Source organism: Carcharodon carcharias, chromosome 9 (genome assembly GCF_017639515.1).
Source record: "Carcharodon carcharias isolate sCarCar2 chromosome 9, sCarCar2.pri, whole genome shotgun sequence".
NCBI classification, from domain to species: Eukaryota; Metazoa; Chordata; class Chondrichthyes; order Lamniformes; family Lamnidae; genus Carcharodon; species Carcharodon carcharias.
Window position 1 is genome coordinate 33,164,181 of NC_054475.1, and position 24,385 is coordinate 33,188,565.

Below are 24,385 nucleotides of genomic sequence, written 5' to 3' on the forward strand. Positions count from 1 at the left end.
GTTTTGTCTTCGCAAGCAAACTTCACTGAACATACCCTCCATGGTGCTGTGTGGCACGACCACCATGTTAAGTGGGATAGATTCAGAACAGATCTGGCAGCTCAAAACTGGAAAACTATGAGGCACTGTCGGCCATCAGCAGCAGCAGAATTGTATTCAACCACAATCTGTAACCTCATGGCCTGTCATACCCTCATTGTACCATTATCATAAAGCCAAGGGATCAATCCTGGTTCAATTAAGAGTGCAGGGGGGCATGCCAGGAGCAGCACCAGGTCTAAAAATGAAGTGTCAACCTGGTGAAACTGGCAACACAGGATTACATCGATGTCAAACAACAAAAGCAGCATCTGATAGACAGAGCTAAACAATCCCACAACCAATGGATCAGATCCAAGCTGTCCTGCCACATCCAACTGTGAAGGGTAGTGGGCAATTAAACTACTAAATGGAGGAGGAGGCTCCACCAATATCCCCATGCTCAATGATGGGGGAGCCTAGCACATCAGTGCAAAAGAAAAGGCTGCAATGTTTGCAACAATCTTTTCCAGAAATGCCGAGCGAATGATTGTAGGATCAGAATCCCCTCCAACTGGGAAATTTATAGAACATAATTTCAAAGCCACGAGCATGTTTTGACCTCATGATTGGAACTATAAATTACAAACGATAAGCTGCAGTCAGCAGTACAGGGCTGGGCAGTAAGGGGTTATTTCAGACATTTAGTTAAAAAAAGTGACTCATCAGAAGGGTTCGGACATTGACTGACCGCCAACAGGGAACAAAGGTACCATGGAAATGCCATTACCTGCCATTGACTAATGCAATCATGAATTACCCAATACAATGGCACAAATGTCATATCATCAATACAATACACTCAAGGAATTATGCAATTAAGGCCTGCATCACAAACAATAGTACTGGAAATAGGGTCATTCAAACCCTCATCAATTTTGGAGCCGAGTGCGGTTACTGTGCCACCTCAAATAGCAGGAGAATTGCTCATACAATGAGCAATTGTCTGGATACATCTTCCATGAAAAAGCCCATATTGTTTCAACCAGTAGGAGCTAATGACATTTGTCTAGACTTTGTGTGAAATCAACTAACTGGACATTGGAACAACAAGAAATATGTTTTGACATGTCTGAGTTCAGTTATTATAAAAGAAGAGCAGATCCAAGTATCTGGGCTGCAGTTGGAAGTAGGGTCAGGGCAGGTCACCTTGACTCAGGCCTACATTCTACATCGGACAGAGCAGCCGTGTTGAGGATTGTAAGTTTCAGCCAAATCGAAGTGATATTGGTCTGAGGGTTTTGTGAAAGTTTGGGGCAAAAACTTGCTGTTTTTTGCTGGTACCTTGTAACTTGTTTCAGCCATACCATGGTAATATTGGTCTGAAGGTTTTTTTCTTAAGGTTTCAGGACAAGATTTGGTGTTTTGCCTGTGTTTTTGTAAGTTTAAGCCTGAGTCGTGGTGACTTCCATGTCGGGTACTGGAAACGGGATGTTTTAAATTTTAGGGTTTTGTACTATGGGTGATACACCTTTAATACATATAAAGCAATTGTGAGTTATCAGAAGAAATTTGTCGCTGGTCATTCTGTTCAAGGCATACATTTCTGAATCTGGTGTCACAAACTTGATGTTGGGAAAAGGGGAACCCCTACATGATTCATCTCAGCCCCTTCCTGAGGTCACCAGCATCGCAAATGCCAATTCTTCAGTGGGTTGAAAGGTTATGGGGAGAGGGCAGGAAATTGGAGTTGAGGCTGAAATGAGATCAGCCATGATCGTAATGAATGGTGGGGCAGGCTGGAGCGGCTGAATTGCCTATTCCTGCTCCTAGTTCTTACGTTCAGCTAATTCGATTCACTCCGTGTGATATTTAGAAACAGCTGAAGCTCATCATGTTTGCACCTGCTCTCCAAATGAGCATTATGACCTCGTGCCATTGCCCTGTCTTTTCTTCACACTTCTGCACGTTATTTCTATTTAAATAATCATTTAATGCCCCCTTGAATGCCTCAATTGAACCACACTTCCAGGTAGTACATTCCAAACCTGAACCACTCGCTGTGAGAAAAAGTTTTTTTCTCACGTCACCCATTTGCTTCTTTTGCAAATCACTTTAAATCTGTGCCCTCTCGTTCTTGATCCTTTTATGAGCAGGAACAGTTTCTCCCTATCTACTCTGTCCAGCTCCCTCATGATTCTGAACATCTCTATCAAATCTCCTCTTAGCCATCTTCTGTCCAAGGAGATCAGTCCCAACCTCTCCAATCTATCCACATAGCTGAAGTTTCTCATTCTTGGAACCATTCTTGTAAACCTTTTCTGCATCTCTCCAATGTTTTCACATCTTTCCTATAATGTGGCAGTCAGAATTGTACGCAATACTCCAGCTGAGGTCCAACGAGTATCTTATATAAATTCAGCATAACCTCCTTGCTCTTGTACTCTATGCCTCTATTAACAAAGCCCAGGATACCATATGTTTTATTAGCTGCTCTCTCCACCTGCCCTGCCACCTCTATTGATGTATGCAGATATACATCCAGCTCCTTTTGCTCCTGCACTCACTTCAAAATTTCACCCCTTATTTTGTATTGCTTGTCCTCGTTCTTCCTATCAAATTGCATCACCTCACAATTCTCTGCATTGAACATCATCTGCCACCTATCTGCCCACTCCACCAACTTGTCTATGTCCTCTTGAAGTTCCACACCATCCTCCTTGCAGTTCACAACACTTCCAGCCTTTAAATCATCCACAAACTTTGAAATTGCCCTCTGCACACCAAGATCTAGATCATTAATATATAATCAGGAAAAGCAAGGGTCCCAATACTGACCCCTGGAGAACTCCACTACAAACCTTCCTCTGGCCTGAAAAATATGCATTGACCATTACCCTCTGTTTCCTATTACTCAGACAATTTTGTATCCACGTCGCTACTGTCCCTTTTATTCCATGAGCAATAACTTTTCTCAAAAGTCCATTGTATGGTACTGTGTCAAATGCCTTTTGAAAGTCCATGTAGACATTAAAAGCATTACCCTCATCAACCTTTTCTGTTACCTCTTCAAAAATCTCCAGCAAGTTAGTTAAACACAATTTCACCTTAAGGAAGGGGCAGCATGGATTTCTAATTAGCCCATATTTTTCTATATGACTACTAATTCTATCCCGAATAATTGTCTCAAGAATCTTGCCAACACTGAAGTTAAACTGACTGGTCTGTAATTGCTGGACTTATTTTTACAACCTTTTTTGAACAAGGGCATAATGTTTGCAATTCTCCAGTCCTGGCATATCACCTGAGTCTAGGGAAGTCTGAAAAATAATGGCCAGTGTCCCTGTAATTTCTACTCTCACTTCCTTCAATATCCTTGGATGCATCTCATCCGGTTCTGGTGCATTGTCGACTTTAAGTACTGACAGTCTATTCAACACTTCCTCCCTATCAATTTTGAACCCTTCTAGTGAGAGTTTCTTCGTCTGTCACCATGGCCTGGGGAGCATCTAACTCCCTGGTAAAGACTGATGCAAAGTATTCATTTAATATCTCAGTCATGGCCCCAGCGTTCATGTGTAAATTCCCTTTTAGGTTCCTATTCGGTCCTACTCCTCCTTTTATGAACCTTTTATTACTTATATGCCTATAGAAGACTTTGGGATTCCCCTTTATGTTGGCTGTCAGTCTTTTGTCATAATCCCTCTTTGCTTCTCTAATATGCTTTTTCACCTCTCCTCTGAACCTTCTGTATTCCTCTTGGTTCTCAATTGTATTTTCTACCTGATATCTGTCTTAAGCACACACATTTTCTTCTTTATCTTAATTTCTATCTCCTTTTTCCAGGGAGTTCTGGATTTGTTTGTCCTACCTTTCCCTTTTGATGGGGGATACCTTGACTGTGCCCAAACCAATTCTTTTTTGAAGGAAGCCCATTGTTCAGCTACAGCTTTTCCAATCTTTTGTTCCACTGTTTTCATTCATACTTAGCACAAAGGAAGATGGTTGCAGTTGTTGGAGGTCAATCATCTCAGTCCCAGCTGATAGCTGCAAGAGTTCCTCAGGGTAGTGCCCTAGACCCAATCATCTTCAGCTACTTCATCAATGACCTTCCCTCAATCATAAGATCAGAACTGGGGATGTTTGTTGATAATTGCACAATGTTCAGTACCACACATAGTGATATCTCACAAAGTGATATCTCACATAGTGAGGCAGTCCAAGTCCATATGTACCAAGATCTGGACAACATTCAAGCTTGGGCTGAAAATTGGCAAGTAACATTTGTGCCACAAGTGCTAGGCAATGACCATCTCCAAGAGAGAGAATCTAACCATCTCCCCTTGATATATTTATTGGCATTACCATCACTGAATCCCCCCACTAACAACATGCTGGAGGTTACCACTGATCAGGAACTAAACTGGACAAGCCATATAAATATTGCAATTACAAGAGCAGGTCAGAGACTGGGAATTTTGAGGCTTCCTGACTCCACAAAGCATTTCCAGGATCTACAAGGCACAAGTCAGGAAGTGTGATGGAATACTCCCCATTTGCCTGGATGAGTGCAGCTTGAACAATACTCAAGAATCTTGACACCATCCAGGACAAAGTAGCTTGACTGGCACCCCATCTACCGAGTTAAATATTCACTTCCTCCACCATTGATGTAGTAGCAGCTGTGTGTACTACATACAAGGTGCACCACTGCTACTCAATGCTCCTTTGACAGCTCTTCCCAAACCCACAACCTCTGCCACCTAGAAAGACAAATGCAGCAGATACGTGGGAACACCTCCTGTCCACATTGCACACCATCTTGTCGCTGAATTATGTTGCCATTACTCCACTGTCACTGGATCAAAATCCTGGAGCTCCCTAACAGCACAGTAGGTGTACCTACATCAGATGGAGTGTTGCATCATCACCGCCTTTTCAATGGCAATCAGGGATGGGCAATAAGCATTGGTCTTCCAACGAAGCCCACATCCCATGAAAGAATTAAAAACTACAAAACTTTTATTTACTGATTTTACTTACTAGTCACATAAAAACTTGTGACATTTCCCTTGATGCCGCCCATTAGTTTTCTTTAATATTCTCTGCTTCCTTTCTATACCTTTTAGAATTTACATTTTTCTCCAGTTATTTCCACTTTCAACATCTATCTTTGCTCTACTCTTTACTTAACCATAAACATCCCTCATCATTATTTCATAGTTTGATCTGCTGAGAGTGTGCATGAGAGATAATAAATGTAACAAAGAGAAAGATTGCGCATGGAAAAAAAAAGGTGAGACACAAAGAGAGATTGCATGTTTGTGTAAATACACTGTAAATTAGAATGGGATGCAAATAAAACCATTTTCTTGATTTTTTTGCCTGTGCAGGTAAATCAGTATACAAAAATAAAATTGAGATTGCTTAAAATGTGTTGCAGTCCACTTCATTAGGATTCTTTAAAGACAAATGTTAAATATCAGCAATGAAAACAGACAACACCCTTTCACTTGCCACATGTGTGGCAATAAAAAACGCTTTCCTATGGGACATCATTTCGGCAAATACAGCAAGAACTGGCTCCATTTTAAATTCTTGCTTGTTGACATAATCTTTGACCAATACTTCAGCCTGAGCAGTACTGCCAGATAAATGTTCTGCTAAAAAGATCAAATGTCACTTTGAAATATATTTTGGTTTTACAAATCAGAATCAAATTAACTATCTAGAGGATAATACAGGAGAAAACTGTAAATTATACCAAGATGCAGAAAGGAAATAAAGAAGAATTATGAAAGAAAACTGGTGGATAAAATAAAAAAAATTGAACCTTTTTAAAATTAAAAACAAAATGCAATAATCTTTTCGACTGTTTTCTTTTGCAAATGGTTGCTGACTTTCATTTTGGGACGGTGGCAGCACCCGGAAAGGAGAAGGAAACAGAGAACACACCACTATGCTACAATGGTGGGCATGCAATAAATACAATGAGGCTCAGTTCAGCAAGTAACCTTCAAGGTGGTTATGTCAGAGGGGAACAAGGGAAATTATCTCAGCTAGGAAAAGACAAAATCAGGTTACCAATGGCATTACTATTCCCTTGCATGGGAGACGATCAGCCGTCTTAGGAGAGGTCTACTAAGAGAGCAGCAATGGGATTTTAATTTACGGCCTGTGAAAAATATGACAGCAAAAATAAACATTGGGCATGAGGGGGCCGTGGAGGCCATCTGGGAAGATACTGAGACAGTGACAATTTTAATCAAAACTAAGTGATCGACATATTGATATTGTAATACGTACAATTCAAATAGCCCTCAAGTACAGTCAGTATCATTACAGCTAAATTATTGCTGAAAACTACCCAACAGATTTGGAATGGCACTAAATGTTTATCCAAACCGTCTGCACACAGCAGGGGCTATTGTTTCGGGAGCTAATGTTACATGGCATTGAACATGGGTAAATTATATTACCACCTGCAGGAGTAACATGTGTTGCATGGAATATAGTGACCCACTCAATTTTATCAATCAACTTTTTCTATAACATAATGGATTCTGCTTCCACCACTGTTTCTGGTACTGTATTTCATGTCCTATTAACACCCTGCACAAAAACAAAAAGCCTAACTACTGCTTAATGACTACCTTAAATTTATATCCTTCAGCTACCAACTCCCTGATCAATGTTAATCATTACAGCTGCTTTACCTTAACAAAATCTTTCAACTTTAGACATCTCAATTATATCACCTCGCAACTTTTTTTCTTCCAGTGAAAATAGTCCCAGTTTCTTTAACGTCTTCTCATTGTTAAAGTCGCTCAACTGTCATCCCTAATCTCTTCTGCACCCTCTCCAGGACTTTAATATCCTTTTGAACACGAGGCACCTAATATTCAAAACAATATTGCAATAATGGCAGAGCTAATTATTTGAATAGGTTTAGCATGGCTTCTTTGCTTTTGTACTCCATGATCCTATTTATAAAATCTAGGATCCAGCTTTGAGGCATCACAAGCAATACTGAAAAATGGCATAATTATTTTTAAATTGCAATTTCATTGTTTTCATATACTAGACGCTGACAGATTCCATCCTCTCCACACCGCAAAAGAAAAACAATAAAAATGACAAAAGAGTAATCTCTTCCAGCACCGGACATAAAATATGGTCACCTCAGAGAATTCATGAGGACATGCTGAAATGGGAAAAAATAAGTTGTGATAACCTTTACATCTAAAGGCTTATGTATTTTGTCTGTGTTCATTTACTCCTTTGTCCTGCAGAAAACGATCAGGTCAAGATCTCTACAGATTGTCTCTACAGAACTAGTTAGCTACTTAATGTGACTCAACAATTTTAACATTTCCGCAATTTCCATTTGGTGAGAGGCAAAGATCAGTCCCCTTGCACACTAAAAAAAGTAAATCGCAGGGAAGATAACATATAAGAACAAAATAAAAGCAAAAGCTGTGGATGCTGGAAATCCAAAACAAAAACAAAAATACCTGGAAAAACTCAGCAGGTCTGGCAGCGTCTGCGGAGAGGAACACAGTTAACGTTTCAAGTCCGAATGACCCTTCAACAGAACTAAGTAAAAATAAAGATGTGAAATATAAGCTGGTTTGGTGGTGGTGGTGGTGGTGGTAGTGGAGGGGGGGGGGGGGAGGGGGCAACAAGTAGAACTGGATAGAGGGCCAGTGATAGGTGAAGATAACCAAAAGATGTCACAGACAAAAGGACAAAGAGGTGTTGAAGGTGGTGATATTATCTAAGGAATGCACTAATTAAGGGTAGAAAGCAGGACAAGCAAGGTACAGATAGCCTTAGTGGAGGTGGAATGGGGTGAAGGAATTGAAAAAGGCTAAAAGGTAGAGATAAAACAATGGATGGAAATACATTTAAAAATAATGGAAATAGGTGGGAAAAGAAAAATCTATATAAATTCTTTGAAAAAAAAGGGGGGGATCGGAAAGGGGGTGGGGATAGAGGAGAGAGCTCATGATCTAAAATTGTTGAACTCAATATTCAGTCCAGAAGGCTGTAAAGTGCCTAGTCGGAAGATGAGGTGCTGTTCCTCCAGTTTGCGTTGAGCTTCACTGGAACAATACAGCAGGCAAAGGACGGACATGTGGGCATGAGTGCAGGGTGAAGTGTTGAAATGGCAAGCGACAGGGAGGTCTGGGTAATGCTTGCGGACAGACCGAAGGTGTTCTGCAAAGCAGTCACCCAGTCTGCGTTTGGTCTCTTCAATGTAGAGGAAACCGCATTCATATAAGAACAGTTGGCTGGGAGCTGTTAAAAGTTAAACTTAACAGAATCTCACAGTGCAGAAGAGGCCCTTCGGTCCATCGAGTCTGCACAGGTACATGAGAAACACCTGACCTACCTCCCTAATCCCATTTACCAGCACATGGCCCATAGCCTTGAATGTTATGATGTGCCAAGTGCTCACCCAGGTACTTTTTAAAGGATATGAGGCAACCCACCTCCGTCACCCTCCCAGGCAGTGCATTCCAGACCATCATCACCCTCTGGGTAAAAAAGTTTTTCCTCACATCCCCCCTAAACCTTCTGCCCCTCACCTTGAACTTATGTCCCCTCATGACTGACCCTGCAACTAAGGGGAACAGCTGCTCCCTATCCACCCTGTCCATGCCCCTCATAATCTTGTACACCTCGATCAGGTCGTCCCTCAGTCTTCCCTGCTCCAACAAAAACAACCCAAGTCTATCCAACCTTTCTTCATAACTTAAATGTTTCATCCCAGGTAAAAACCTGGTTAATCTCCTCTGCACCCCCTCCAGTGCAATCACATCCTTCCTATAATATAGCGAACATAACTGCACATAGTACTCCAACTGTGGCCTCACCAAGGTTCTGTACAACTCCAACATCACCTCCATAGTTTTGTAACCTATGCCTCGATTGATAAAGACAAGTGTCCCATATGCCTTTTTCACCACTCCACTACCATGTCCTTCTGCCTTCAGAGATCTATGGACACACACACCAAGGTCCCTTTGTACCTCAGAACTTCCTAGTTCATTGAATACTTCCTTGTCAAATTACTCTTTTCCAAAGCGTATCACCTCACACTTTTCAGGGTTAAATTTCATCTGCCACTTATCTGCCCATTTGATCATCCCGTCTATATCTTCCTGTAACTCTTTCGAGTACAAACCCGTTTCCATCTGTTTTTCAGATGAAGTTACATTGCTTCATAGTTTGCCATTGTGAGATTTGAACTCTTGATCTTGGGGTTACAAACCCAGTACCATAGCCCAAGACACTCAACCTCACTGTTAACCACCTGGCCAATCTTTGTGTCATCCACAACTTACTAATCCTACTCCCACATAGTCATCTATATCATTTATATACATGACAAATAATAGGGGGCGCAGCACAGATCCCTGTGGTACGCCACTGGACACTGGCTTCCAGTCACTAAAGCATCCTTCTATCATCACCTACTGTTTCCTACAACTAAGCCAAATTTGAATCCATCTTATCAAATTACCCCGTATCCCATGTGCATTTGCCTTCTTTATAAGTCTCCCATGTGGGAACTTGTCAAAGGCTTTGCTGAAATCTGTACAAACTACATTAACTGCACTACCGTCATCTACACGCCTCGTCACCTCCTCAAAAAATTCAATCAAATTTGTTAGGCATGACCTCCCTCTGACAAAGCCATGTTGACAATCCCTGATCAACCCTTGCCTCTCCAAGTGGAGCTAGATTCTCTCCTTCAGAATTTTCTCCAATAGTTTCCCTACCACTGACGTGAGACCCACTGGCCTGTAGTTCCCTGGCTTATCTCTACAACCCTTCTTAAATAGCAGAGCCACATTAGCTGTTCCCCAGTCCTCTGGCACCTCTCCCATTGCCAGAGAGGAATTAAAAATTTGGGTCAATCTCCTCCCTTGCCTCCTTTGGCAGTCTCGGACACAAATCATCCAGACCTGGAGATTTGTCCACTTTTAAGCCTGCCAACACCTCCAATACCTTGTCACTCCCTATATCAATTGCTTAAGAACCTCGCAGTCTCTCTCCCTGAGTTCAATACCTTCATCCTCATTCTCTTGGGTGAAGATGGATTTGAAGTATTCATTCAACATTCTAGTGATGTCCTCTGGCTCCACACATAGATTGCCCCCTTGGTCCCTTATGGGCCCTACTCTTTCCCTGGGTACACTCTTCCCATTGATATACTTATAGAATACCTTGGGATTTTCCCTTTCCAGCCAGAGCTTTCTCATATCCCCTTTGCTCTCCTAATTGCTTTTTTAAGCTCCACCCCGCACTGTCTGTACTCCACTAATGCCTCCACTGATTTGCTTCCCTTGTACCTGCTAAAAGCCTCTTTTCCTTTTCATTGTAACCTGAATATCTCTGGTCATCCATGGCTCTCTGGGCTTGTTACTCCTACCAACCTAGAGGGAACATGTTGAGCCTGTGCTCTCCCCATTTCCTTTTTGAACGCCCCCCCCCACTGCTCCACTGTAGATTTCCCCACAAGTAGCTGTTCCCAGTCTACCTTGGCCAGATCCTGCCTTATTTTACTAAAGTCCACTCTCCCCCAATCCAAAACATTTTTTTGCAACTTGTCTATTTCTTTGTCCATAACAAACTTAACTTGTACCATGTTGTGGTCGCTATCACTAAAATGCTCGCCCACCACCACCTCAGCCACCTGTCCGACTTCATCCCCCAGAATTACGGAACAGTTAAACATTTCTGAGAAAAGTTAATGCTACCAAAATATACCGACAAACTATAGAAGTTATTTAAGCAATCACCAAAGCTTTACCCAATACACCAGTCACTCGTTGTTTTGTGTAAACAAAGTGAGAAAAAAAACTTGTCTAGCTTTCAATTTCTACTTCAACATGGAAATCACAAATACTTTGTTACAATGCATAATGCAGAACAGGCTCATAAGGCTAAATGGACTACTCCTTTTCCTATGTTGCAATTGCATAGGATCAATTATATAAAAGTTGTCTTATACTTTAATACAAAGACAGCATTACAGCTTACAGTTCCAAATTCCAAGTTTGGAGACCACCTGCAGATGCACTGAAAACAGAAAGTAATGAGAAGCACGTTGCTGTCTCACCCATGAGTGACTCACTGTTTCAACTGGGAGACAGCACATTTTTAATTTCCAGATGTCATGTTCAAACCCTGGGAGATCCGAAGTGGATTGTGATATTAATCAAGGGTGGAAACAATAACTCAGTTTGAAAGCAAGGCTGAACCCAAACCAAGCAGACATTCCACATGTTATAACTTTATTTGCAGATTTGTGCCCTACAATTCGCCACTGTAATGAAATGCAACTTTAAAAAAGATTCCTTTGATTCCTGTACTGTCATCCAGACACTGACATTAAAAACAAACTTGCATTGTCTCTGTCAAGAATTTACTATAAAAATGCATGATTTTGTTGTAATGTAGACAAATGCAATAGTCAAAGGCACACAAGAAAGCCTGACAAATCAATAAGTGGCACAACATTAATCTGTTTATTGACGGCATTGGTTGAGAGAAGAATGTTAGCCAGAAGAGTAAGAGAGATACATGCTCTTGCAATAAAGCCAAGTATCATATAAATCCACAAGAGGAAGCAAGGGGGGACCTTGGGTTAATGTTACTTTTGAATGACAGAATTTCCAACAATACAACCGCTTCTGTACTACACTATAGCCCCAGCTATGAAATGTACTCAGGTTTTGGAGTGGGGCTGAAGCTAACAGATCTCCATGAAGTTGCACATGGTAAGTCAAAGATTCTGATGTAAGGGCATTGACCTGGTGTCAACTCTTGCCATAGTTGTTGCTAGACCAGTTGAGCATTTCCAGCATTTTCTGTCTTTATTTAAGTCAAAGGTTACACTGTTTTAGAGGTTGCGCACAGATCAATTGGTAGCGGTCATATATACATAATTGAAGCCTGTAGCTGAGGAAAAAAACAGGGTGATACATCAATGGACGATGGCCATGTATGCACTATATGGAAACCAGAAAAGCAGCACACAGAGCAGAACTCCATGATAACTTTTAAGAGGGTCAAGTTCACAATTGCAATACTACAGAGCTGAGGTCTTGGATAAGAGCCGCTCAAATATTTAAAAAGGTACAAAATATAATTATAGCAGGGGAAGAAATGTTTAATGGTTTGTAATTGAGAGTTATTTAGAACCATATATTCTCAGTGTTGAAATAAATTGCATTAAAAGAATTTTGAAGAAAGGTATTAAATGGTTTGATTGGCTAACCGCACTTTCAAAAGTTTAAACTTTACTACAGTCACAACTAGCTTGGCACGATTTTAATTCTTTTTAACTATGTTGCCCATTGTCTTTTGCAACTGTTAAAAAAGTGAAAGTCAGAACTGGCATGGTCAAATCCAGGAATCACTGGATGAGTGCAGTTCCCGCAAGACAAGAAGCTTGACACCATCCAGGACAAAGCAACCCGATTGATTAGCACCACATCCACAAACATTCACTCCCTCCACCACTGAAGCACAGTAGCAGCAGTGTACACCATCAGCAGGAATTCTTGAGCGTTGCGGGAATTTTTTTTTTATTCATTCATGGGATGTGGGTTTCGCTGGCTGGGCCAGCATTTCTTGCCCAACCCTAATTACCCTTGAGAAGTTGATGGTGAGCTGCCTTCTTAAACCGCTGCAGTCCATGTGATGTGGGTGCACCCACAGTGCTGTTGGAAAGGGAGTTCAAGGGTTTTGACCCAGCGACAGCGAAGGAACAGCGATATATTTCCAAGTCAGGATGGTGAGTGACTTGGAGGGGAACTTCTAGGTGGTGGTGTTCCCATCCATCTGCTGTCCTTGTCCTTCTAGATGGTAGTGGTCGTAGCTTTGGAAAGTGCAGTCGAAGGAGCCTTGGTGAATTTGGACATATACTGCTGCAGTATCTGAGGAGTCATGAATGGTGCTGAACATTGTGCAATCATCAGCGAACATCCCCACTTCTGACTTTATGATGGAAGGAAAGTCATTGGTGAAGCAGCTGAAAGTGGTTGGGCCGAGGACACTACCGTGAGGAACTCCTGCAGTGATATCCTGGAGCTGAGATGACTGACCTCCAACAACCACAACCATCTTCCTTTGTGCTAGGTATGACTCCAACCAGCAGAGAGTTTTCCCTGATTCCCACTGATTCCAGTTTGGCGAGGGCTCCTTGATGCCACGCTCTTGTCAAATGCTGCCTTGATGTCAAGGACAGTCACTATCACCTCACGAGTTCAGCTCTTTTGCCCATGCCTGAACCAAGGTTGTAATGAGGATGAGAGCAGAGTAGCCCTGGCAGAACCCAAACTAGGCATCAGTGAGCAGGTTATTGCTAAGCAAGTGCTGCTTGATAGCACTGTTGATGACCCCTTCCATTACTTTACTGATGATGGGAAGTAGACTGATGGGGCAGTAATTGGCCAGGTTGGATTTGTCCTGCTTTTTGTGCACAGGGCATACCTGGGCAATTTTCCACATAGCCGGGTAGATGCCAGTGTTGTAGCTGTACTGGAACGGCTTGGCTAGGGGCACGGCAAGTTCTGGAGCACAAGTTTTCAGAACTATTGCTGGAATATTGTCAGGTCCCATAGCCTTTGCAGTATCCAGTGCCTTCAGCCATTTCTTGATATCACGTGGAGTGAATCAAATCGGCTGAAGACTGGCATCTGTGATGCTGGGGACCTCCAGAGGTGGTCATGGAAGAATGACCTAATCATGTGTGGTAGAAGAAGTTTCCTAGGTTAGAATGATATTGGTTATGATTAAGTGTGACATAACGGTTACATGGAATGTGACAGAGTCTGTGCCAGTATGAGCTGCATGCAAGGCTCATCTTATATACCGGTCTGTATGCATCAGTTGGTCTTTTAACATAATATATACAATATTTAGGAGTATCAAAATGAAATCTAAGCACAATAAAATTTATATTGCAATGTTTCATTAGTTACATTGTCTTTCTCCAAATAATGTATCTGTAAATATTTCAAGGAATGAAATTTGAAAGCCAACATGTGGCATTGAAAATATAAGGTAATTATAGCTGACTGACTGAGCTTATGGTAGAAATAAACATTTGCCTATACGCATTTTAAAAATAGAGATTTGCATTTCCATAATGCTGGATTCAGCACTAAGGGGGTAATTTCAATTAAAAAATGAAATAATTAAACCAATGCCATCAGGGCAGTCTCTCCATTAGATTTCCCTCAAATACAGGCTTACACAGTAGTGATCTGAAGGATTATTGAGTTAAGTGTGTTGGCACTGATGCTGTTTATTTGAGTTACAGAAGCGGTGAACAATAGAAAGCCCCCCATCCCACCAGAGGCCAGTAAGTTGGAATAGTCACATTCATCTTAGGCTTTCGATAAATATATTCAATAATGAAAGCTCAGTTAAATCAAAAAGGATATACTACCTGCTCACAGTTCTAAAGCTGGGCTCAATCTCGAGCCCTATGATTGACAGATCAAACAGCAAGAACCTGGGTCAGAATTTTACGGCCCCATTGTGGCAGAGATGTGGCCGTAAAATGCGATGAGCCATTCTAAACTCTGTTGACTTTGACGGCAAGGTAAAATCCCGTCTCTAAACTGACAGCCCCAAGTAGTACCACTCCAAGGCAAGGGTCAGATTCTCTCTCAGTCATAGAGCTGTCTGCAATTTCAGCAGTTAGTAGAAATGGGCTTTGTATTTTGAAGCTTGAGCCAGCTGTGGAGCAGCAGGAGACTGGGGAGAAAGCTGCTCCTGCTGCTGGTCTTCTTATTCCTCATCAAGGTCCAAGGTAGGGCTGCATAAGCAACTCCAAGATAGCAGGAATGACCTCCAAAGTCTCGGAAATCACTTCTAAAGCTGTAAAAGGACACTCCAAATGCACAAATCCAGAGAGCAAAACTTTTCACTTAGGCGATCCAGCAACTGTCAAATTTCAGTAATTAAAGGCTTTCCAGCCTGTCAAGTGATTAGCACCATAAATCTTCACTATCCTTTTTGCCTTGTTCAGCCAGGTGAGTTCCAGGAAGCCTGGAAAACCTGCACGCTGACAGTTAAAGACAGAATTCGGGGTTAAAAACACTTAACTGTCTTATATCATATGTTAATAACCAACCCACCTGCCCAAGCACGTTTCCTTAGTTACTAATCGCACTTGAGTTAAATGTAGAAGCAGATGGATTCCGACCAGCTTCCCGAATGCCAGGATTTTTTGTTCTTTTGACCTATTGCAAGCACTGCCACCCACCCATCCTGCTAAGTTAAAATTCCTCCCTAAGTCTGAGGGATTTGCAATTATCTAGTTTACTTTTACCTTTTAAAAATCTGTTAGAACTTGGAAATACACTTCCAGTGTTCTTTATTCTTCTTTCTTTTGATAGAAAGCTGAAAAGTATAGTGTGCTCTACATTCTTGTCACAAGTGAACAATCTAATTTTTCTAAGCCAGAACACAGAAATGGCAGAGACGCTTAATCAATATTTTGCCTCAGTTTTCATGGTACCACCCCAATAGTAACAGGTAGTGAAGAGGGTATAGAGGAGGGACTTCAAACAATCACCATCACTAGAGAAAAAGTACTGAGCAAACGATTGGGATTAAAGGGTGACAAGTCCCCAGGACCTGATGGCCTACATCCCAGGGTTTTAGAGGAAGTGGTAGCAGAGATAGTGGATGCATTGGCTATAATATTCCAAAATTCCCTGAATTCTGGAAAGGTTCCCGTGGATTGGAAAAACGCTAATATAAGGCCCTTATTCAAAAGATGGAGGTGGGGGTGAAGAGGCAGAAAGTAGGAAACTATAGACCAGTTAGTTTAATGTCTGTCATTGGGATATTGTTGGAATTCATTATTAAGGAAGTAGTAATAAGGCATTTGGAAAGTCAAAATGCAATCCATCAGAGTCAGCATGGTTTTATGAAGAGTAAATTGTGTTTGACAAATTTGCTAGAGTTCTTTGAAGATGTGACAAGCAAAGTGGTAACGGGGATACTGTAGACGTCGTATATCTGGACTTCCTAAAGGCCTTTGATAAGGTGCCACACAAAAGATTAATACACAAGATAAGATCACATGGAGTTAGGGGTAATATATTAGCTTGGATAGAGGATTGGCTAACCAACAGAAAGCGGATAGTCAGGATAAATGGGTCTTTTTCTGGATGGCAAGCTGTAACTAGTGGGGTGCCACAGGGTTCGGTCCTTGGGCCCCAACTATTTACAATCTATGTCAATGACTTGGATTCAGGGATAGAAGGTACTATAGCTAAATTTGCAAATGACACCAAAATAGGTGGGAAAGTAAGTTGCAATGAAGAAATAAAAAATTTACAAATGGATATGGACAAGTTAAGTGAATGGGCCAAAATTTGGCAGATGGAGTTTTAAGTGGATAAGTGTGAGGTTATCCATTTTGGTCAGAAGAATAAAAAGGCGACTTATTATTTAAATGGAGAGAAACTTCAGAATGCTTCAGTGCAGTGAGATCTGGGTGTCCTCGTGCATGAATCGCTGAAAGCTAGTATGCAGGTACAACAGGTAATAAGGAAGGCAAATGGAATTTTGGCATTTATTGCTGAAGGAATAGAGTATAAAAATAGGGAAGTGTTGTTGCAACTGTACAAGGCATTGGTGAGACCGCACCTGGAGTACTGTGCACAGTTTTGGTCCCCTTACTTGAGGAAGGATGTAGCTGTATTGGAGGCAGTTCAAAGGAGGTTCACTAGATTGATTCCAGAGATGCGGGGCTTGGCTTATGAAGAGAGATTGAGTAGTTTAGGCATATACTCGCTTGAGTTTAGAAGGATGAGAGGTGATCTAATTGAGGTATATAAGATGCTAAAGGGGATGGACAAAGTAGACGTGGAGCTGATGTTTCCTCTTGTGGGGCATTCTAGAACAAGAGGCCATAGTTTTAGGCTAAGGGGGGTAGATTTAAATCAGAGATGAGGAGGAATTACTTTTCTCAAAGGGTCGTGAATCTGTGGAATTCACTACCTCAGGGTGCAGTGGATGCCGGGACGCTGAATAAATTTAAGGAGGAGATAGACAGATTTTTATTTAGTAACGGGTTGAAAAGTTATGGGGAGAGGGCGGGAAATTGGAGTTGAGGCCGAAATGAGATCAGCCATGATCATATTGAATGGTGGGGCAGGCTCGAGGGGCTGAATTGCCTACTCCTGCTCCTAGTTCTTATGTTCAGTTCTGTAGCATCTCTTAATATTAGATTTGCGAAGTGTTGACACAAGTGTAAATGTTTTAATGCAGCTTTTACACTATTCAAAATCCTTACTAGTTTGAATCTAAACATGCTGTGCGCCTGTACAAAACTCATAAGTTCTCTGTCATCTTCTGCAAAGTTTCAATTATCATCTTACCTTCCAGATTGTACTTTTTGGCAATTGGTAGGCAAAAAAGACGTATATGACTAATTATCGGGCTCCTCCAGCTCTGATCTTCTGTGACTGCACTGTGGCAATGAGATCTGCCATAGGGTATGATGAAGGAGTAGGCTGCCGTTATGAGAAGCCCCAAGGCAACCACAACCTGTCAGGGGGAAATATGTAAGGCAAATGATTAAACTGCAATAAAATCTAAAAAACAACAAATGTGTTAATTTCAACAAATTAACAAGATGATACTTGTTTGTGAGCAGTTATTGAATTTGCAGCCTTAAAAAAAGATAAGATTAGACAGTTTTCCACTGCAATCATAGATGCTTATAAACTGTAAAGCATATTCGTAAACATTGTAAATCATGCTGCATCCTAATGCCTGCAATTACAGCTTTTCACATTGGTCAAATTACCCATTCACTGCATTTCTCACATGAAGAAAGATCTAGCTTTATTAACTAAAAAAAACATTTTGGGTTTTTGATAAGCACCAGATTACTTAAATAAAAGGTCTTGTTCTCATTGCAGTCCAGTAGTAAGCATTCGTGTACTGCCACTTACTTTGATTTTCAATAAGATTAATACTTGGGAAATGTTTGTGGATATTCGATTTTTTGTTAATATGAAATTTTTAAGTATTAATTGATATTCAATTGACTGAAGTGGCAGAAATATCTTGGGAGAGGGGTTGGCTTTGGACGGGTGTCTTGGGAAGGAGGAGGTGATATGGGAGACTCAGTCGTGGAGTATGTTCAAAGCAAAGGCTGATAGATTTCTAGATACCAACGACATCAAGGGATACAGTGATAGAGCGGGAAGATGGTATTGAAGTAAAAGATCAGTCAAGATCTAGTTAAATAGCGGAGCAGGCTTGAGGGGCTGAATTGCCTACTCTATATTCCTGTGGGAGGGGGGGTGATGGCATGGGACAGATGGAATGGTAAGTGTGGGATGACATGGGAGGGTTGGTTGCCTCACATCCTTTAAAAAGTACTGGATGAGCACTTGGCACGTCATAACATTCAAGGCTAAGGATAAGTGCTGGTAAATGGGATTAGGTAGGTAGCTCAGGTGTTTCTCACTTGTTGGTGCAAACTCGATGGGCCGAAGGGCCTCTTCTGCACTAAGAGATGATGGAATTTGTTAATTATTCTAATTTGACCATAAATGTTTTGCGTGTCTCTGCTTGTCTTATCAGACATCCTGTTGTCTGAATACCATTGTCGAAAAGGAACAAAACTAGAAAGATCACCTGGTATTGATCTAGACACTGGAAACAACAATGGTACATCCTGCCCATTTGACCCTGCAAAGCCCTCCTTAGCATGTGGAGCACCTCATGGTGTTTAACTACATGCGCAGTTAAATATGGAAATTTTAAAGTTGCTGTCAGAGGTATCCCACTGCTCCTTTCAGAGTTTCCAAATTTCAGAGTCTTTATAACCAGTACCTAAATTTTAACAAGGATTATCACTCTGCATTCATCTGTTAAAAAAGTGGGAAATGCAGAAGTTCCAACAAGTTGATGAAGGATGACACCCAGGCTGAAGGCTGACACAATGGAAACATTTATCATCACATGATCAGGAAACATTTATCAAGTGATCATATTCATTGCTATTCAGAGAAGGAAAAGAAATACATATCACGATACATATCATGCCACCTGAAGGATTGGCTCTTCTTTCACAGCAATGCAAGCAGGAGCCATGTTTTTGTTGCTTTAATTTTTTTATAATGGGGTATCTAAAACTACACCTGGTGTTCTAACTATGACCTTAATCATTATTATTTTACTCTTGCTCTTGATGTCCCTATCACTGGACTTTTTCAAATAGCTTTATCTACTTACACACACACACTTTCAGGAAATTAGGCAATGCATAATTTCTCTCTGTTCATCCGCATCCTTTAGTGTTTTTCTATTGAGTATTTACTTCTATTTCATGTCAAGGCTAAACAATATCTTTACCTGGAAAAACTCAGCAGGTCTGGCAGCATCGGTGGAGAAGAAAAGAGTTGACATTTCAAATTTGAAACGTCGACTCTTTTCTTCTCCGCCGATGCTGCCAGACCTGCTGAGTTTTTCCAGGTAATTCTGTTTTTGTTTTGGATTTCCAGCATCTGCAGCTTTTTGTTTTTAAACAATATCTTGCTAGCTAGTTTCACAGGTCGCTGGCTACCTGTGTCCTGATGTCTTTTACAATCATGAACGCTGGTGGCCAAATCATCTATTTTTATGTTGCCAGCAAAGCTCAAATGGCCAACTCCAAATCAAATATTAGACACACAGTCCACATCTACATTCACACATAAAACAAGGAATGGCCTTCTCAGGCACACTTCATCCAACCTCTCTCCAATTACAACGTCTACTGCATTCCCTTTATTCAGATAATTCTTTAAAAAAAACTCAAGTTTTCTTCATGACTTAACTAACAAATTGCTGATGACCATATGTACATGATTACCACAGCCATTTCAAAATATTCACTGGCTGCCCTTTCCGTACGCAGTTCAGTTCACATCAGCAACCTTTCAGTTCCCCGGCACAATTTGAAAATCTATGAAGGATTTAAAGGTTGTCGTCAGATCCTGTGCTATATAATTTCCTAACTTATTGCAAGCCTATCTGTTCCGAAACAAAAACAGAATTACCTGGAAAAACTCAGCAGGTCTGGCAGCATCGGCGGAGAAGAAAAGAGTTGACGTTTCGAGTCCTCATGACCCTTCGACAGAACTTGAGTTCGAGTCCAGGAAAGAGCTGAAATATAAGCTGGTTTAAGGTGTGTGTGTGGGGGGCGGAGAGATAGAGAGACAGAGAGGTGGAGGGGGTTGGTGTGGTTGTAGCGACAAACAAGCAGTGATAGAAGCAGATCATCAAAAGATGTCAACAACAATAGTACAATAGAACACATAGGTGTTAAAGTTAAAGTTGGTGATATTATCTAAACGAATGTGCTAATTAAGAATGGATGGTAGGGCACTCAAGGTATAGCTCTAGTGGGTTTTTTTTTTCTATTTTATATAATGGAAATAGGTGGCAAAAGGAAAATCTTTATAATTTATTGGGAAAAAAAAAGGAAGGGGGAAACAGAAAGGGGGTGGGGATGGGGGAGGGGACTCACGACCTAAAGTTGTTGAATTCAATATTCAGTCCGGAAGGCTGTAAAGTCCCTAGTCGGAAGATGAGGTGTTGTTCCTCCAGTTTGCGTTGGGCTTCACTGGAACAATGCAGCAAGCCAAGGACAGACATGTGGGCAAGAGAGCAGGGTGGAGTGTTAAAATGGCAAGCGACAGGGAGGTTTGGGTCATTCTTGCGGACAGACCGCAGGTGTTCTGCAAAGCGGTCGCCCAGTTTACGTTTGGTCTCTCCAATGTAGAGGAGACCGCGACCGCTTTGCAGAACACCTGCGGTCTGTCCGCAAGAATGACCCAAACCTCCCTGTCGCTTGCCATTTTAACACTCCACCCTGCTCTCTTGCCCACATGTCTGTCCTTGGCTTGCTGCATTGTTCCAGTGAAGCCCAACGCAAACTGGAGGAACAACACCTCATCTTCCGACTAGGGACTTTACAGCCTTCCGGACTGAATATTGAATTCAACAACTTTAGGTCGTGAGTCCCCTCCCCCATCCCCACCCCCTTTCTGTTTCCCCCTTCTTTTTTTTCCCAATAAATTATAAAGATTTTCCTTTTGCCACCTATTTCCATTATATAAAATAAAAAAAAAACCCACTAGAGCTATACCTTGAGTGCCCTACCATCCATTCTTAATTAGCACATTCGTTTAGATAATATCACCAACTTTAACTTTAACACCTATGTGTTCTATTGTACTATTGTTGTTGACATCTTTTGATGATCTGCTTCTATCACTGCTTGTTTGTCGCTACAACCACACCAACCCCCTCCACCTCTCTGTCTCTCTATCTCTCCGCCCCCCACACACACACCTTAAACCAGCTTATATTTCAGCTCTTTCCTGGACTCGAACTCAAGTTCTGTCGAAGGGTCATGAGGACTCGAAACGTCAACTCTTTTCTTCTCCGCCGATGCTGCCAGACCTGCTGAGTTTTTCCAGGTAATTCTGTTTTTGTTTTGGATTTCCAGCATCCGCAGTTTTTTTGTTTCTATCTGTTCCGAGTTCACCAGATGTTAGGCAAAGTGCACTTGTTTTTGGTAGTAATCTGGCGGCACTTTTCCTTGGATCAACAAATCCTAAGACCAGTTGCTCATGGCTACAAAGTCAGGAAACAGTAAATCGTGAAAACAAAGCGGTCCCTGCACCCAGTGATAAGCCCAGCTAGATACTCTGCACCAACTTTCGATTGCTGGATGAAACTCTCGCCCTAATAATTGCTCAATGTGGGCAGTTCCAGGAACAGACTGAGTCAGCAGCAAAGTCCAGAACGGAGATGAGAAGCAAAACTCGAAATCCCAGTCAGCCCTGCATCATGTCCGCGGACAGCCTGCAGCTCTCTGGCTACCCCGCGGTTCCTCCCACCCCCCCCCGTTCCTCCCACCCCCCCCCCCACCCCCCCGAAACCCCGGGCTCTCTCTCCCCACCCCACTCCCCCAAACCCCGGGCTCTCTCTCCCCTCCCCACCCCCCCCAAACCCCGGGCTCTCTCTCCCCTCCCCAACCGCCCCAAACCCCGGGCTCTCTCTCCCCTCCCTACTCCCCACCCAAACGCCGGGCTCTCTCTCCCCTCCCCCCCCCAAACCCCGGGCTCTCTCTCCCCTCCTCACCCTCCCCCAACCCCGGGCTCTCTCTCCCCTCCTCACCCTCCCCCAACCCCGGGCTCTCTCTCCCCTCCCCACCACCGCCCCCCCAACACCGGGCTCTCTCTCCCCACCCCACCCCCCCCAACCCCAGGCTCACCCCACCCCCCCAACCCGGGGCTCACCCCACCCCACACCCCCAACCCGGGGCTCACTCCACCCCCCCAACCCCGGGCTCTCTACACACCGCCCCCCCAACCCCGGGCTCTCTACACACCCCCCCCCCCCCAACCCCGGGCTCTCTACACACCCCCCCCCAACCCCGGGCTCTCTACACCCCCCCCCCCCAAAGCCGAGCTCTCTACCCCCCCCCCCCCACCAACCCCGAGCTCTCTACCCCCCCCCCCCAACCCCGAGCTCTCTACCCCCCCAACCCCGAGCTCTCTATCCCCCCACCCAACCCCGGGCTCTCTCTCCACTCCCCCCTCCCCCCCACCCCGAGCTCCCACCCCGGGACCCCGAGCTCTCTCTCTTCACCCCCCCTGGATCCCTTTCCTCTCTCTCTCTCTATTCCCCCCTTTCCCCGGGCTCCCTCCACCCGCACCCGGCCCCCGGCGCCGAGCTCTCCCGCGGGCCGCTCCCTCACCTTGACCGCTGTCAGGAGCCGCGGGTGTCTGACCGCTTCCCTCTGCGGCTCGTTGGTCTCCAGGATTTGGGCAATGAACCTCTCGATGTCGCGCTCGGACATGCCATAGCGCTCCCCGGATTGCCGCAGCACCTCAACGCTGTCGGCCAGCTTCTCATAGATACACGGCTCACTGGGGACAGCCCCCATCATCCGCCATCACTGGAGCCCATTCAGGAAAGCGCGCATGCGCGGCCTGGCGTCAGCGCGCGGGCCCAGCAGTTTGCAGGGGTCATCCAGCGCATGCGAATTGCAGCGCACAAGAATAATGTGACGCATGCGCGGTGATTCTCTCCCTCCTGTACCAGTCAGTGCCTCAGGAGCAGGCATCTCATTTAGCTGCACCAACGATCCACTGTGCACCTCATGCTAGTGGCTTTGAAAGTCACTGTAGCTCTGAAGTGCCTTGACTCCAATTCCTTCCAGGGGTCAATAGGTGACATTTGAGAGCTCTCCCCAAGCAGCTACTGACCCCTGCATAAAGGAGGTCATGGATGCACTGCGCAAGAAGGCTGGAGAGTAAATAAAATTCAGAACAGACAAGAGCAACCTGGCGGATGGGTTTGCAGTCATGGCCAGGTTTCAACATGTTAATGCACCCATGTCGCCATCAGCACACCCTCAGAGTAGCTGCTGGCATTCATCAACAGAAGAGGCTTCTATTTGCTCAACGTGCAGGTGGTCTGTGGCCACAGGAAGCAAATAATGCAGATGTGTGCACGATATATAGTCAGCAGCCATGATGCCTATGTGCTGTGCCATTCACAGGTGTTGCTCCTGTTTGGCCTAAGGCCAAAGATTATGGCTGATCTGGTTGTGGTCTCAACTCCACTTTCCTGTCTGTCCCCATAACCCTTGACTCCCTTGACCATCAAAAATCTTTCTAACTCAGCATTGAATAAATTCAATGACCCAGCCTCCACTGTTTTCTAGGGATGAGAATTCCACATATGACATTCTGAGAGAAATAAATTCCCTCATCTCTGTCTTAAATAGAAAAACTATTATTCTTAAACTATGTCCCCTAGTTCTAGTCTTCCCATTGCATAGATGTGCTCATCTCAATTGGTGAGAAAACTCACAATGTCTTTTGTCTACCTGAGCACAGCAGTTAAATGTGAGGCTAACATACTTTCCAGAACACAATGATATAAGCACCAGTGCCAATGTCTATGTGACATTTTTGAAACGTTTCCAAATACTGCTGCATGGTGCATCCCCAGAATCTACAGATGTGGTGAGGGAAGGCTGCTGTCCTCATTGCCCTGTGGCCTTTGATGACCATGGCATGCATCGTCTGGCAGCCACATGCCTGGTGAATCAGGGAAACTAAGGATCTCCCTACAGTGGTGCAGGAGCCTTCTTTGTGGCTACTGCTGCTGGAGGAGTTTGGGTGGCTGGGAGATCCTGAGGGCACTTGGAGTGCCTTGAGAAGAACCCTCAGTGTGTCAGGCTGCAGATTCACTGGCCTCTCAGTGCAAGATGGCATCTCCCCATTTCCCAATGATTGAGGTGCACCTC

At 43.3% G+C, this 24,385-nt stretch overlaps 1 protein-coding gene across 1 annotated transcript in view; it reads right to left on the reverse strand.

Annotated features, from left to right (window-relative positions):
• The window catches only part of c9h6orf89 (chromosome 9 C6orf89 homolog), a 39,266-nt gene extending 16,218 nt beyond the window's left edge, over positions 1-23,048 (reverse strand). Inside the window, exons 1-2 of the mRNA XM_041194718.1 lie at positions 22,826-23,048; positions 17,439-17,607 (exon numbers count right to left, since the gene is read on the reverse strand). Of these exons, the coding sequence (XP_041050652.1) occupies positions 17,439-17,607; positions 22,826-23,017 (361 nt within the window). The 5' untranslated portion in view covers positions 23,018-23,048. The remainder of the gene's footprint in view (positions 1-17,438; positions 17,608-22,825) is intronic.
• Positions 23,049-24,385: the final 1,337 nt, after the last annotated feature.